Genomic DNA, 14,590 nt, shown 5'->3' with positions numbered 1-14,590 from the left:
AGAAACTGCTAATAACTAATGCAATACACTTCTAAAGACTCAAACAAAGAACAAAATAAAGTCTACTAACACAGACTCAAGAGAATACCAACAGACGTTATAACAGCCCTGTTTTCATATTTGTTTTTTAATGGGCCTGCATGTTTAGTTAAAAGACCAAACATGTTCCTGTTTTTCCTCCATGTTATCAGTTTCATCCACAGAAATAAGTCAGAAATTCACTTTAGAATACAATGAGAAGATAATTAATTATAGGAGGGCCAAATGTGTTTGCCAAAAGCAGATAATTGCAGCTGCAGTTATTACTGGGATAAAAATGACCACAGATGTGCTTTGGACGGGATGTCGGCCTCTGTGCGCATCATAAACATTATAGGCTACATTATAAAACTTAAAGACGTATATGAGGCAGCAGTGTTTTGCGGCATAACAACTCGTTTGGAAGCAAACTCAATATGTGACATACAGAGAGATGTGATGTGAAAACATAGGTTGTATAGAAATATGGACATAGAGGTGTGATATCATGCATCGGTTTACTGTGTAGCTGGTTGGCACCATCGTTTTCATTGAGAGCCAAGACATTCGAAGCAAGCAGTACGGGGAGTTGCCTTTTCCTCTCTGGAAACAACCCCCTTCCTGGGCTAACGTTAGCTATTCTAACTGTATTGTGCTAACAAGGCAAAAATCGGGCCACAAACGTTAAACTTACTGGACGATTGTGGAACTGGTATATTAATTGAGGGTCTTGTTAGTGTAACTCCTGAACCACAAACACAGTAGAAATCTGTCTGGAAAAAAAATTAATTGTTGATTCTTTGAGCAGAAGCAGAATCAGCGTGAGCTCAAGAACAAATGAGCCAACTATCAATCTCAACGGCCACACATCAGACTTCATAGCCTTCAATTCTTATTAACGGAGCAATACTTTGCCAAATCAACACCCACACATATTAGAGGGACTAAATTTAAGCATTTCATGATAAAAAAAAAAAACAAAAAACAATAGTGCTGGCACAATTTGAATGGGAGTGAGTTTGAGCAGGGGATTTTTTGGAAACAGTGTCTTGCGGCAATCCTTCGTACCTCAACTCTTGCTTCAGCCTTAAACTGTAGAAGTTGGAGCTTGTGTGGAAGTAAAATATCAATTGCTAATACAGTCAGAATATAGATTTTTCAATTAAGCAGAAGGAGCAGATGTGACTTTTGTATGTAGATCATTTGTAAATAGTGAATTTAACTTTTTTTGTGGAAAAAATAACATCGACAGACACTAAACACATCACTTTAAATGACTGCAGGCAAACATCCAGATAACTAAACTATAATTGGCAATAAAATAAACTTAACATAACACTTAACACTTAACAATATGAAAATATGTCAAACACAGGAAAAACTGCATATTGCATTGAGTACATTTGTGAATGTAACCCAGTTTGTCACAAAACTGTTACTACTAACGTATTTATTGACAGTATCCTCATTATGAAAATATTGATTCCTTGAGAAGGACTACATGTTTTAAATGTAATAGGGGGGATGGGTGGCTGAGGCCTATTCATGTAAAACATTTGGAAAACCCCTTTATGCCCATGTGACAAATATGAGGCACAGTTATGAAAAATAGTGCTAAACGGCAAGAGAGAGATGATGCAAATTGCCCATTTGTGCTAGTGACATTAAAGTGCCTCGAGGTTTATGAAAACAAGAGAGGCAATATGTTTTACTGACTGTGACTGTGACTGTGTTCCAGCATTAGAAGCTAACTTTGTCATTTAGATCAGGAGCTACAAAGGTTTTTGCCCCAAAGCGTCCTTAGACTGAATTCATCTTTGTTCATGCGGCCTATATTTGAGTCAACAGATCTTAATGGGATATTGCTTCTCAGCTTTCGGCTGTCTTGGCTGAAAAACAAGACACAGTTGTAATTAATGAAAGAGCCCCAGGGAATTAGGCTAATTTTCTTTTGACGTCATGATGGTAAATGATCACCTCCCTGAGGTGTTTAATCAGCATGAAAAGACTCTAATTTATGAGCTTTGAGTAACTCGTTTCTGTGTTTTGATTATTTTTGAGCAGGTACATTATTGTGTTATGTTATAATTGTTCAGACATAATGAAATGATAATGATATAATTTGTTTCAAATTGAAATTTGACATTTACAGTGTCTCGTGTATTTTCATGTTTTGCACAAAATTAAATTAATTAAAATTAAAAACGATTTGAGTTAAGAAATCTAAATACCAAAACCACCTTCCTTTCTCTTCTACAGAGTGGTATCAATGCTGCCGTGAAAAATACCTACAGCCAGACGGCACTGGACATTGTCTACCAGTTCACTGCAACACAAGCCAGCAGAGAGATCAAACAACTGCTGAGAGGTTGGATGGATGGATGGTTGGATGGTTGGATGGATGGATGGACATTTTGTGCTATTCCTTTAACTGATGCTCAACAGCAAAGCAGAAATACATCAAAAGAAATGTTGCGACGTTTAGATTATAAAGTGATGGTGTAGAATTTTATGGAACTGGAACTATTTTCCACAATATGATGTGGATCATACATCAGTGTACCTGTATATTTGCTGTGATATACAATATAATGTACTGTCTCTGTCTGTCAGATGCGTCTGCAGCCCTTCAGGTTAGGGCTCTGAAGGATTACTGCAACAACTACGACCTGACTAGCCTCAACATCAAAGCAGGAGATGTCATTACGGTAACACACACACACACACACACACACACACACGCGCGCAATGAGCATTCTTCATATCAGCAGTAAAAAAAACAAGATATTTATGGACAGACACACACACTGAGCATTTCTGAGTTAGTTTAGAGGTTAGACTAACTTTTCTCTTGTGTAATACTAGTTTTACTTCTTCATACTGCTAAAAATATCATTTAAGCAAAATCATTTCAGTCGAGAAAATGGTGTCTTAATTCAATTGCTCACAGCTCATTGGTAATGCAGTTAGGTAGGACTAAAACAATTAGTTTAGCCCTAAATGCCTAATTGATTAAGACAATTCGTAGCCAAAAATTAAAAATTTGTATTGGTTCTGTCTTTACAAATTTCCCAATCCATTTTGATAGCAAACTGAATACATTTGGGTTTTGAACTGTCTGTCCTTTTATACCGAAAGATTCATTGATTACATTAAAAACTAAACTGCAGATAATTTGCGGCCACTTTCCCTGAAAATCCTCCTTCCAGTTCCTTAAAGTCGCTCCAGGTTGTGCTCCGCTGTTGCAGATTAACCTAAACAGCAGATTCCAGTTTCTGTTACTGTCATGACAAAATATTCCAGCTAGCAGCTTGCTGCAGTCTTAAAGTGCTTCGAAGAATTAATCCCATAAAAGCAAGTGGGCTTACTTAATATAACCCTGACAACTGCTCTGTTTGTGTTTTGAAGTACTAGCAGGTAGTTTGAGCATTTTTGATTCCTTTTTGGTCATATTAATTCAAATCAATTCGATTCAGTTTTATTGATATAGAAAAAAAAATCACAACATCAGTCATTGCAGGGCACTTAATTTTATAAGGTCAAGACCTGACAATATTAAAGGGAGAAACCCAACGATTCAACATGAGCAACAAACTCAGAAAAACTTAACAAGAAGAAGCCTCTGACAGAACCTGGCTCAGAGGTGGGCGCCCTTCTGCCTCGACCAGCTGGGATGAGGGGTGAGTGGAGAAAGAAAAAGAACAGCATTGATTGACAACAACCTATAAACACTGGACACTTGGTGTGGCCAGTAACTGCAGATCAGAAGCAGCAGAAAGGTTGAGGGAGAGGAAAAAACTACACGGGAGAAAAGACACAAAGTTAATGACTTGCAATAGTGGCACAGAAATGTATAGAGGGTGAGAGAGAGAGTTTAGAAGAGGAGCTGGAGAGGTGGGAGGGCCACCAGCAGCCTAGGCCGATTGCAACATAATTAAGGGATGGTTCAGGGTCCCCTAATGGAAGGAAAAAGCAAGCTATTCTTAAAAGTAGAGAGGATGTCTGAATCCAAACTGGACGCTGGTTCCACAGGAGAGCAGCCTGACAGCTAAAGGCTGGAAGGCAACCTGCACTTCAAGCGAAATGCTCCAGTGAGAAATTATGATTCTATACGGTCTTTGAGGTATGATGGAGCTTGGTCATGCAGGTATGTGTATGTAAGGAGAAGGACTTTATATTCTATTCCTGATTTTACAGAAAGCCAAAAAAGAGAAGCTAATACAGGAGAAATAAGATCTCTCTTGCTAAATCACATATCTTTATGTCATCATTATGGAAGCAAATTGCGGTCTTTCAGAGAAAAGTGCCAAAAAAGTATCCTGATGATAAGGAATTACAGCCTGGAAGTAGCAAATTTCTCCGAGACAAGATGTTCCTAATTCTGACAATATTGCGCAGATGAAAGAAGGCTTGCTTTATGTGCGAGTTAATGGACATATCGTGAGCAAAAATAACTCCAAGACTCCTCACAGTAGTGGTGGAGTGGTTTCAGCATCCCTCATTTACTACAAATGTGTTTTACAGAAACATGTATTCACTTGCTGCATTTCAATCCGCCCACCAGTCATGAATATTCATGAGCATTTATGCGGCCTTGGGGTACTTATTACAGTAGTAAGGAAGCCAAAGCCGTGCCTATGCTTTTCACCTCAGGGTCTGAATGAACAATTTGGCTTTGCTGCCGACTGACTCAAGGGATTTAAGACAGTGCCAAGTGCAGTTTGCAAAAATATGTTTCACTTTGGAAAGCGAATAATTGCTCTAAATACTGCTATTAAACCAATAATTAATGTTTTTCTGGTTTATGGTTTTGCCAAATTTGATCTTGTCGTAAACATGTTCACATGACAGGTCTTGGAGCAGCACCCCGATGGACGCTGGAAAGGCTGTATCCATGACAACCGAACAGGAAATGATAGGGTGGGCTACTTCCCGTCCACTATGGTAGAGATCATCAGCAAGCGCACAGGTGTGTTTACACTCCTACAGTGTGTGTGTGTGTGTGTGTGTGTGTGTGTGTGTGTGTGTGTGTGTGTGTGTGTGTGTGTGTGTGTGTGTGTGTGTGTGTGTGTGTGTGTGTGTGTGTGTGTGAGAGTGTGTTGGAGTTCTATTTAAATTGCGACCAAGGTGACTAGCAAAAAGTGTCTGAAGGTCAGCCATGTGAATATATTACACGTATTTGGATTGAACACAGAAGAAGAACTTGGAGAAAGATAGAAGAAGAGGAAGAAGAAGAAGAGGAAGGAAAGGGAAGCTGTCCACTGGCAAAAAGGCACATATCTCTAAAACTGTTATGTTAAACAAAGGTGGTCCTGAAAGGGTGCACAGACAGTTTCTTTTCGACATAAACCACTTCACCATGGCACCAAACAGCCAGATGTCATTCCCGCATTATTGAACTTGTAGTCCAAATGCAATCGTAGTGTTTGTGAAATATTTTAGCTGCACCTCAACCAGAACTTTTCACTGCATCCCGCAGATAATAAAGAACACAATTAAGCTTTTAGGAGTACCAACTTAGTAATGGAAGCACACAGACCAGAACCATCCACGTATCCTGGCTCATTATGTGTTTCAGGTCTCAGGGTTGGCTTAGCATTGCCTGCTCGAATGTTTGCAGGAAAATATGAGCAAATCCAAAGCCACACGTATATTTGCATACATGAAGGGAATAGTTTGACATTTTGGGAAATAATTAACTTTCTGGCCAAGATTTAGTTGAGAATATTGTCACCACTCTCATGTCTGTAAGGTAAATATGAAGCTGCCACCAGCAACCAGTGAGCTTAGTTTAGCACAAGACTGGAAACAACAAGTAGCTTAATGGAGCTCAGAGGTGTGTTCATGTATAGTTCTGAAAATGTTAACAGGTTGTATACTAATCGATTAATCTAATTACTTACCGTATAATACATTTTTATATTCTATTTATTCTTATTCTTATTTAACTAACAAGAGAAATTCTATGGTTTATGATGTTAAAACTGAATGACATATAGGCCTATAGCTAGGCAATATGCTTAATTTTTACAACCACGATAACAGAAACAAAATACCTATTGCCAATGTAGATCATTATAAACATTTAAAAGCATAGCTGAATTTTTTTATGAAAAGTTACAGTGTTTTACCTGCTATTACCTGCTCAGTAATAGCAGACAAATAATAGTTGAAATTATATCTATATGGGTTTTTTTTTCTTAATAAAAGGAACATTATTCAGTTCCTTTCTGAGAGTTAGACAAAAAAATTGATGTTACTTTCACATCTGTATGCTAAATATGTAGCTACATCCAGTAACAGGTTAACAGGAGGAAGCAGATCTGTTCAAAGGTTAAAAAAAAAAAAAAAATCTGCCTAAAAGCACCTCTGCAGCTCATGAGTGAACACATTACATCTGGTTTATTTCACTGCAAAATTGTAAAGCAACACCTCGTTGAACCAGGCTAGCTGTTTTCACCTTTTTCTTGTCTTTGTGATAAACTAAACTAACTGGGTGTTGGCATTGGCTCCTGCGTCAACTAACATTCGACATGAATGGAAATAAGCACATTTACCAAAATATCAAACTCCTCCTTTTATTATTATATTTATTATTATGTAAACTTTCATGACTCAACAGGCATGCTGACCAGCCACATTATTCTAACCTCCTTCTTCTATATGTTATCATTACAACGAGCTATTAGTCCCCAGGGTGACTTGTACAGAACAGATTCAGATCCATCCTGTCATCGAAGTGTGACTGCACAGCCACGATGTGGCTCAGATGTTTTTACTTGTCTAATGGTGTCAGTTTGTCTGGAAGTTCTCTTTGTCCATCTGTCTGTCTCTTCTGTAATATAGCACATGTCTTTATGTCTCCGTCTGTATGCCTTTCTCTCTGTGACTGTTTGTGTTCACCACATTTTCACCACCTCTGACATTAACATTATCCATCCTCTCACCGTTCATAATGTCCTCCTCTGATTACCCTTTCATACTGTATAGCTCATTTACCACCAGGAAACCTGCTCAATGTCCACTGTCCATTGTGCCCTCATCTGTCCTCGCACACAGCACAGTGTCTAGTAGCTGTACAGAGAATTATACTGTATGTAGCAGCTGTATACAGTACAACAAACAGCTGGAGCGCTCCCACTTGGCCTGCACAGCAACACTGACTAATCACTGCCAGCGCAAATCCACACACACAGACTTACACTTGGGGGTGACAGCAGCTGTTCTAGCAAGAAGTTTCATTTACTCATCTGTTTTTCATCAATTTTTAATTATTCTTTTCTCCCAGTATTTCTCCAGAGTCAGTCCCTCCTACATGTAGAAGAGGCTACCTCTCATCTGTTCTCTCTGTTTCCACTGACAGGGATTCTACATGAGACTTTTTTCGAAACTAGCATCAATGGACAAAAAAGACATTAACGAAATAGAAATACTAGAAGAATATTTTTTTTAATTTGACCTTAATATTTATGTAACTTTACTTATGCATCTAAGCCACAAAAGTTACACTATTTCAGTAGTAGTACAGTGACCAATCACAAGAACACCAACAGTGAAATGTAGCTGTTAGTTTGTGGAACATTTTCAAACACTTATCTACGTCTGGTTTCTAAAGTGTTCCAACAACCATCTTTGTGCAGAACTCTTTGTGATACAGTATCTGGGATGCTAATAGACGACAGTAAAACAAAGGTTTCAGTGGTATTCTTGGCATAAAATCTACCCAATTGTATGAAAAATAGAGATACCGTTGTCTGGCAACAGGAGGCTTTACTAACATGAAACTTAAATGTGTTCGTATGCATCAAAACTAGTGTGTTATCCCACTTGCAGGAAGTGTAACTTACCATCACCTGCTTAATATGTGCTACGTTAACCACCTAGTCACCAAACCTAGCTGATCCTAAGCTTAACTTGATTTGTGTAACTGTTGGGAAGGTAAAGTTCAGTCATTATGTAAATGTAGAGCCTCTAAAGCGTTGATATTCTAAACTGCAACTGACCTCGTCACACCGTACATGGAGGCATCAAGCTTAACAACAGTAGGGAGTGACAGTAATACAGCAGCAGCAGGTGCAACAAGTGTCAAAAGAGCTTTCAGGTGAACACTGTGGCGGCAGACGTGGCAGAGCTCTGACAGCTTCAGTAAACCACCACGATCAAAATGAGGACAGTTTCACGAGAGTGTAGCTTTGGACATGAAGTGTGCCAGCTTCACAAGCCAGTACAACTGTTGTGTAACTTGTCGCAGTTACAAACACATATGTATCACTGATGAATGTTGCACTAACACATTGTATGGTGGGAGAGGAACTTCAAAAGGCCCGTGGCACTGATTCACCAGAGAGGCTGGATAGCGAGACATCCTCAATGGAGAGAGGGCCTGCATCTATTTCTGTGTAACCTTCATCGACTGGATAAGAAGCGACTAGTCGGGTCACCACGCGTACCTGCGACACAGAACCGGACCGCGGTATGTCCAATGGACTATCAAAGTTACACAGTGAAAATAACAGAACACAACAATATGTTTTGCAGTTCGCCTGCACACGTGATCCTGAAGTCACGTCTGGATTAGCATCTGCTACACTAGCTGTATCTCCCTGGGTGAAGGTTTACTTTCCATTTTCTCCGTATGACCATTTTTTTTTAAAACAACTATTAGCATTTGTTAGCATTCAAAAAAAGACCACTCCCATGAAAATGTATGCTAGCCACCTCGTTTGCAGAGCCAATTCGGAAAATGAACTAATTAAATGCAATACATTCACATTTTAATAGGTCACACAAAGGACACACTGATGTGATTTTGCTACAGTTGTGTGGCGTGAAACCTCGCTGAAGTATATCTCTACCAGCAACATTTACTGAGGATGTAACAGTTGAATCACATGCTGTGCAGACATTAATGTTCCATGTGCATGTTGTTGTGTGTTTGTAACTAATGACGTGTAACAGAACATATTGTCGAGATGTATTCAGCCCACTTCTTCTATTTCAAATGATCAGGCGGCCGATTGAAATCTACGTGAAGAGTAGAAAAATCTCTGTTGATTATCAGTATTAGAGATGATGTGCACTTTCACTTTCCATCACTTCCCTTCTCACTTCTCCATATATTCCATTTCACTGATGCCCACATTTGTTTGTTCTCTCTTTCTCGCCATACTCCCACGTTTAAAATCAGCTATTCTTCACTCCCCTCTTCTCAGTTTGATTTGTAACTTCAGTCTTTGTTTTTAATTTTCTTTTTTCCCTCCCTCCTTTTTCTTACATGTAATTCTCTGTTTTGTCGTTTGTTTGTTACGTGGCGGTGGTTCACTGTTGGTTGTGTGTGTGTTTCCGTGTGTCGTCACGGTGGGTGTTATCTAGGTTTGGCCAGCACAGTCATTTGCACTCAACAGTTTCAAAAGATACCGCTGGTTCCCCCGGCGACGGTTGCCCCTGCCAACGCGGTAGTCAACGGCAACGACACCACGTTCCATCAGATCCATATCCTGCCTCCACCGCCTCCTCCTCCACCACATTCCCATCAGCCACTGCTTCCACTTTTCACTTCCTTTGGCTATAACAGGTCGCCCGTGACAACCCCACAGGGAGACACACCCACTGCCCCAGGTACACGCCCACCTTTTCATTATTATTATTATTATTACTATTATTATTATTATTATTATTATTATTATTATTATTATTACCAAAGCTTTAAGGGATGCTTTCCTCTGGTGTTTTTATTAATTTGTTGGCAGTACAAAAACATTTTCTGATTGGCCATGTAAGATTCTAATTGGAGTTTTAAATATTTTTAAGAGGGCATCCATTAAAGTTTTCTGTTATCAATCCTTATTTATGTAATTTTATATGTTGCTCATACTGTCTAACTTTTGTTCTTCTGTTGTTGGTGTTGTCATCTTCATTCTTGAGCGCAAGAGTCAGCTTTTGGAGAGAAGGCCATTTACTATTTCTGGTATCAGTAGTGGTAGCAGACTTTTGGGAATGTATACAAGATGAAACAAAATCAGACTTTGGCAGAAAAATATGACCTGGTCTTTCCCCTAAAATATTTGGTACATGCAGTAAACGTATGGGAAAGACTGATGCTCCTTAGTAATTTTCACTAACTGTAGATGTGTCTGAAACACGTTTGTTCACACTTATGTTTGCACATAGATGCATCTCAGTTAGCCATCTTTACGTTATGTGAAAATCTTCTCCACTCAAGAGAAGTTAATTTTATTCATGTAGCCAAAATCAATTAATTATTTAAGGACACTAAAGCCGCCATCATCATCATCATCATCATCATCATCACCACAGGGAGCAGATTATGGAAGAAAAGTAAATAAATACACACATTCTATCATTATCCCGCTGCGCTGTGGTTTCCCTCGTTAGCAGTGGAGTTCATTGTTCCCCCACAGGATTCAGATTGCTTTAATACACATGAGGGAATGACAGGAATTAAGCTTTGGTGTTTGTAATTATACGATTGAACCTTGACCTTTAATGACGCATGATCCCCAAAATCATCCATGCTGCTATATTAATGTTGCACGGTCAAATACAAAAACATTACTTTAATGCTTGCTGTGCTTTAGCATTTCAGTGAAGCAGTTTTGTGAAGGAGAGAAAACATTTGAGCAGAGACATGCTTTTATGTAAGCATAAAGCACTGCTCCTGAAGTAGTGGGATCGGGGCAATAATGTAAACTGTCAAAGGGTTAGGAAAGTTTACTATTTTACGACAGACCTCTGTTCAGTTGGTTCGAGCTTCCGTTGAATGTCTTGATTCCTTGTTTGTCTGTTTTTTTGCAATTCTTTTTTTCCTCCCTCCCTTCCTCTTCGTTCTTCCCTCGTTCCCTGTACATCACCACCATCCCAGCTGCCAGGATTACCCAGCTAGTTCCTTATACAGTTTCTTATACACCTCATACACGACTCTCTCCTGACCAGACTGCGTGTTTTCTGTTCTGTCCCCGTCTTGTGTGTTATTGTCACGATCATTTTAACATCACTTTTACCCACCTTACTCTTACCTTCAATGTGTGTATATCTGAGTGTGTGTGTGTGTGTGTGGGGGGGGGGGGGGTGAAAAGTAAGCATCAGTATAAATTGAATGTCTATACCAGCCTAAGAGAGGTGGAAACTGTATAAATGTGCTGGAACACAGTTTAACATCATTGGAAACAACAATCAGTGATTTTGCAAATATCACTGTGAGGAAAAACATAACTTGTTTGTTTTGTGAAGAATGGAGTTTTTGTTTTAAAAACAGTTATGTTTGTCAGAGATTGGAGATGTTTTTTTTTAAAAGGCAAGCTTTCCTCACATCAACCAATGGGTGATATTTTCTGTGTTGCTATTTAATAATAATGCTAACTTATTCCTCAAGATAACTTTATCTTCTCTAAATTTGAGTCTGAGAATGCAAGATATGACAAAAACATTCTGAGAGTATGCATTACATGCAAAAAATGTGCAAGTTACAAGGTGTAAAATGTCAAGTGTTGCATAAGAGAATCACATGCATTGTTAGAAAATGTCACCCAGAATGTTTTGCAGGTAAGGTGTTCACTGACTGTAAACTAATCTGTGAATGGGAGCCTTCACTGGACACCATTTTGTTACCTCCAGGAGAATAAATCCCTTTAGACCAATACAATTTGTCCAAAATTGGAAACGCAGCACTCCCTTCATGATAACTGCATCAGCTCAACACATTTTCCCTGAGCCTTGATCAAATTGGTTGAAAAGAGAACATTTTAGAAATGTTTCAAGCTGCATTAAGACTGTTGAAAGTCTTTGAAAACACACTGTACACTAATATTTCTGAGGTCACTTGGAGGGATGCAAAATGACCACAAGAAGGAGCTGTGACTTCATTATGAAAGCAAAAGGAACTGTTTGAAGTGTGTGTTATTCTCTGAAGCACTGTTGGTCACACATATAAACCATTAATAAACCCTTATTAGGATGGTTATAATGGTTTATGACACTCTCCAAATGCACTACAGCAGCCCCATTCTGAAAAGCCCAACATATATAATCACACACTTATGGATGTATTATATATGTATGTGTATGTACATTATGGCATATATGTGTATATACACTGATATTCATGTTATGGATTTATTTATGTACTTTGGGTATATAAATGTTTTCATATATCTATATATATATATATATATATATGCTGTATTTTTTCTGTGTGTGTGTGTGTGTGTGTGTGTGTGTGTGTGTGTGTGTGTGTGTGTGTGTGTGTGTGTGTGTGTGTGTGTGTGTGTGTGTGTGTGTGTGTGTGTGTGTGTGTGTGTGTGTGTGTGTGTGTGTGTGTGTGTGCGCGCGTCTGTGTGTGAGCATGTATGAGAATAAAAGTGTGGTGTGTACGTAAGCTTGAAACGTATTTATCCTTTTAAAATCTCCTTTATCCGCCTTGACTCTTGTCATCCTTCTCTCCCACTGGCCCCTTCGTACTTCCTGTCGTTTTCAAGTATGAGTTTAAAATTAATTTAATTAACCCCACTTTACCCTTCCCTTTCTAAAAATATCAAGTTGGGAACAGAAGGCAGATTACAGCGAAAATTTGTCCATTACATCTGATTTAACAGATCAAGGCGAGCTTGCATTGAAAATCTGATCGTTTGCAATACTTAAGGATTAATAAGTACCTCCTACCATGTACAAGTGAGACCACTCAGAGCAGGTTTGCTATTAAATCTGGAAATATATCAACATTTTTATAGGATTTGGCTGAAATTTAAATGAAGACATTTGAAGTGTTGTGCTTTGGTTATTGTATAAGGGATAAATACTATTGAGTCTTGACAGTTGCAGAAAGAGAAATCTACTGGGGGGTAAAAATAATATAAACTTCTTTTAAACATAACCTTATATTACATTAAATATATGACAAAAAAACTGAACTTATTTTAAATATTTAAATACCAAAAATGTTAAGTAAAATAATTTCCATTGGTAATACACATTTGTGACGTTATATTCATAGTTATTCTTTACATCAATGATTTGATCAATGCAGCAAAGACAGGTAGAGGTAGTAATGGTTTTGACCTAAAAGCTGCACTAATACATATTATAACAATAGCCCAAATGCTGACTATGTGACAGGTTTTTCTAATAGTGCCTAAACAATAGATAGTTATCACCAGACTTTGTGGTCCTTAACTCTGAGGCTTTTTAGCCTTTTTTTTTTTGTTTGTTTTTTTGCGTATTGTCTTTGTTTTACTCCCTTCAATGTTACTGTAACAAACGGCAGGCAAAGTTAGCAACTAGCTATCGAACATGGTGGAGCATTTCGCAGCTAAAGAGCCAAATCGTTTTCACGTGGCGCTAAAAGAAGAGTAAATGTTGGACGTCACGGGAAGCTCCCTCAAACTCCAAAATAATGCTAATGTTGCATCGATGTATAAATAAGAAACTGTTTGCTAATACAGTGCTGCCTGCTGTAGGTCTCCGCTGCCCCCGTGTGGCCCAAACAATTATGAATTATTATTGCTTTAAATGCAATTTCTGATGACAAAACAACAGCAGTTTCCTAGGCCACTTTAGGGTCGGTTAGCGGCTAACAGTGGTGTTCTGTGTTGAAGGTTGTCGCGGGTCAGAGGCAAGTCCTCACAGTTCTCCCACCCCATCCAGCGGGCCCCATGGAGGCTCCAACGAAGAGATCTGGGTACTGCGCAAGCCCGTGGCAGGTAACTAAGCCGCGCTGCGCTTAGCCCTCAACCCTGACTCCTTAAAGTCTGAGCGGGGGTCAAACAGTATCTGACGTCTTTACAAAAAAGCTTTTTTTTGCATGGCACTGCCATGTGCAAGTGCCTACGGTCTTGCAAATGTCCCCAAGAGCAGAATCCACTCGTCTGTTTGTTTGAAGTAAAAGATGATGTCGTTTGAAGGCTTTCGGATACTCTTTGACCTTCTCCTGACAGTCTCCCATGTCCTGCTTATCCCTCCATCTGAAGCTTAGCCCAACTCAGTCACCTTATGTGTAGGACAGCAGCCATCCGCATCGGTCTACAGTCTGTGTGCGTGCGTGTCTTTCCAACTGGTTGTGTGGAGATGTTTTTGTGTGGGGAAAGAATAAGAAAACAATAACCAAAAAAAGATTGAGTAAGAGGATGAGAAAAGATGATGTGTGAAAAGATGATGTGTGTGTGACACGTGTGAAAGGGAGAGGCGTGTCTTTCCTCCACTTCAGTGTTTGTCGCTCAGTCGTCTGTCACCCTGTCTGTCCGTCCGTCCATTCAACACACACGCTGCCCAGTGCATTTCAATGGAGAGTCACACCTCTGACCATGTTGCTTTGGATATCAGCTAAACCACTCAATGTGTGTGTGGACGTCTGTGTGTGTGTGTGTGTGTGTGTGTGTGTGTGTGTGTGTGTGTGTGTGTGTGTGTGTGTGTGTGTGTGTGTGTGTGTGTGTGTGTGTGTGTGTGTGTGTGTGTGTGTGTGTGTGTGTGTGTGTGTGTGTGTGTGTGTGTGTGTGTGTGTGTGTGTGTGTGTGTGTGTGTGTGTGTGTGTGTGTGTGTGTGTGTGTGTGTGTGTGTGTGT

At 39.3% G+C, this 14,590-nt stretch overlaps 1 protein-coding gene across 1 annotated transcript in view; it reads left to right on the top strand.

The window, feature by feature from the left end:
• The window catches only part of caskin1 (CASK interacting protein 1), a 106,051-nt gene that overhangs the window by 75,072 nt on the left and 16,389 nt on the right, over positions 1 to 14,590 (top strand). Inside the window, 5 exon segments of the mRNA XM_069710162.1 lie at positions 2,278 to 2,386; positions 2,632 to 2,726; positions 4,870 to 4,987; positions 9,391 to 9,636; positions 13,629 to 13,733. Of these exon segments, the coding sequence (XP_069566263.1) occupies positions 2,278 to 2,386; positions 2,632 to 2,726; positions 4,870 to 4,987; positions 9,391 to 9,636; positions 13,629 to 13,733 (673 nt within the window).

Source organism: Brachyistius frenatus, unplaced genomic scaffold, assembly GCF_029030835.1.
Source record: "Brachyistius frenatus isolate BFR_SWC_R1_liver_20210118 unplaced genomic scaffold, ASM2903083v1 Contig_90, whole genome shotgun sequence".
NCBI lineage: Eukaryota > Metazoa > Chordata > Actinopteri > Embiotocidae > Brachyistius > Brachyistius frenatus.
This window is presented reverse-complemented; position numbering and strand designations above follow the sequence as displayed.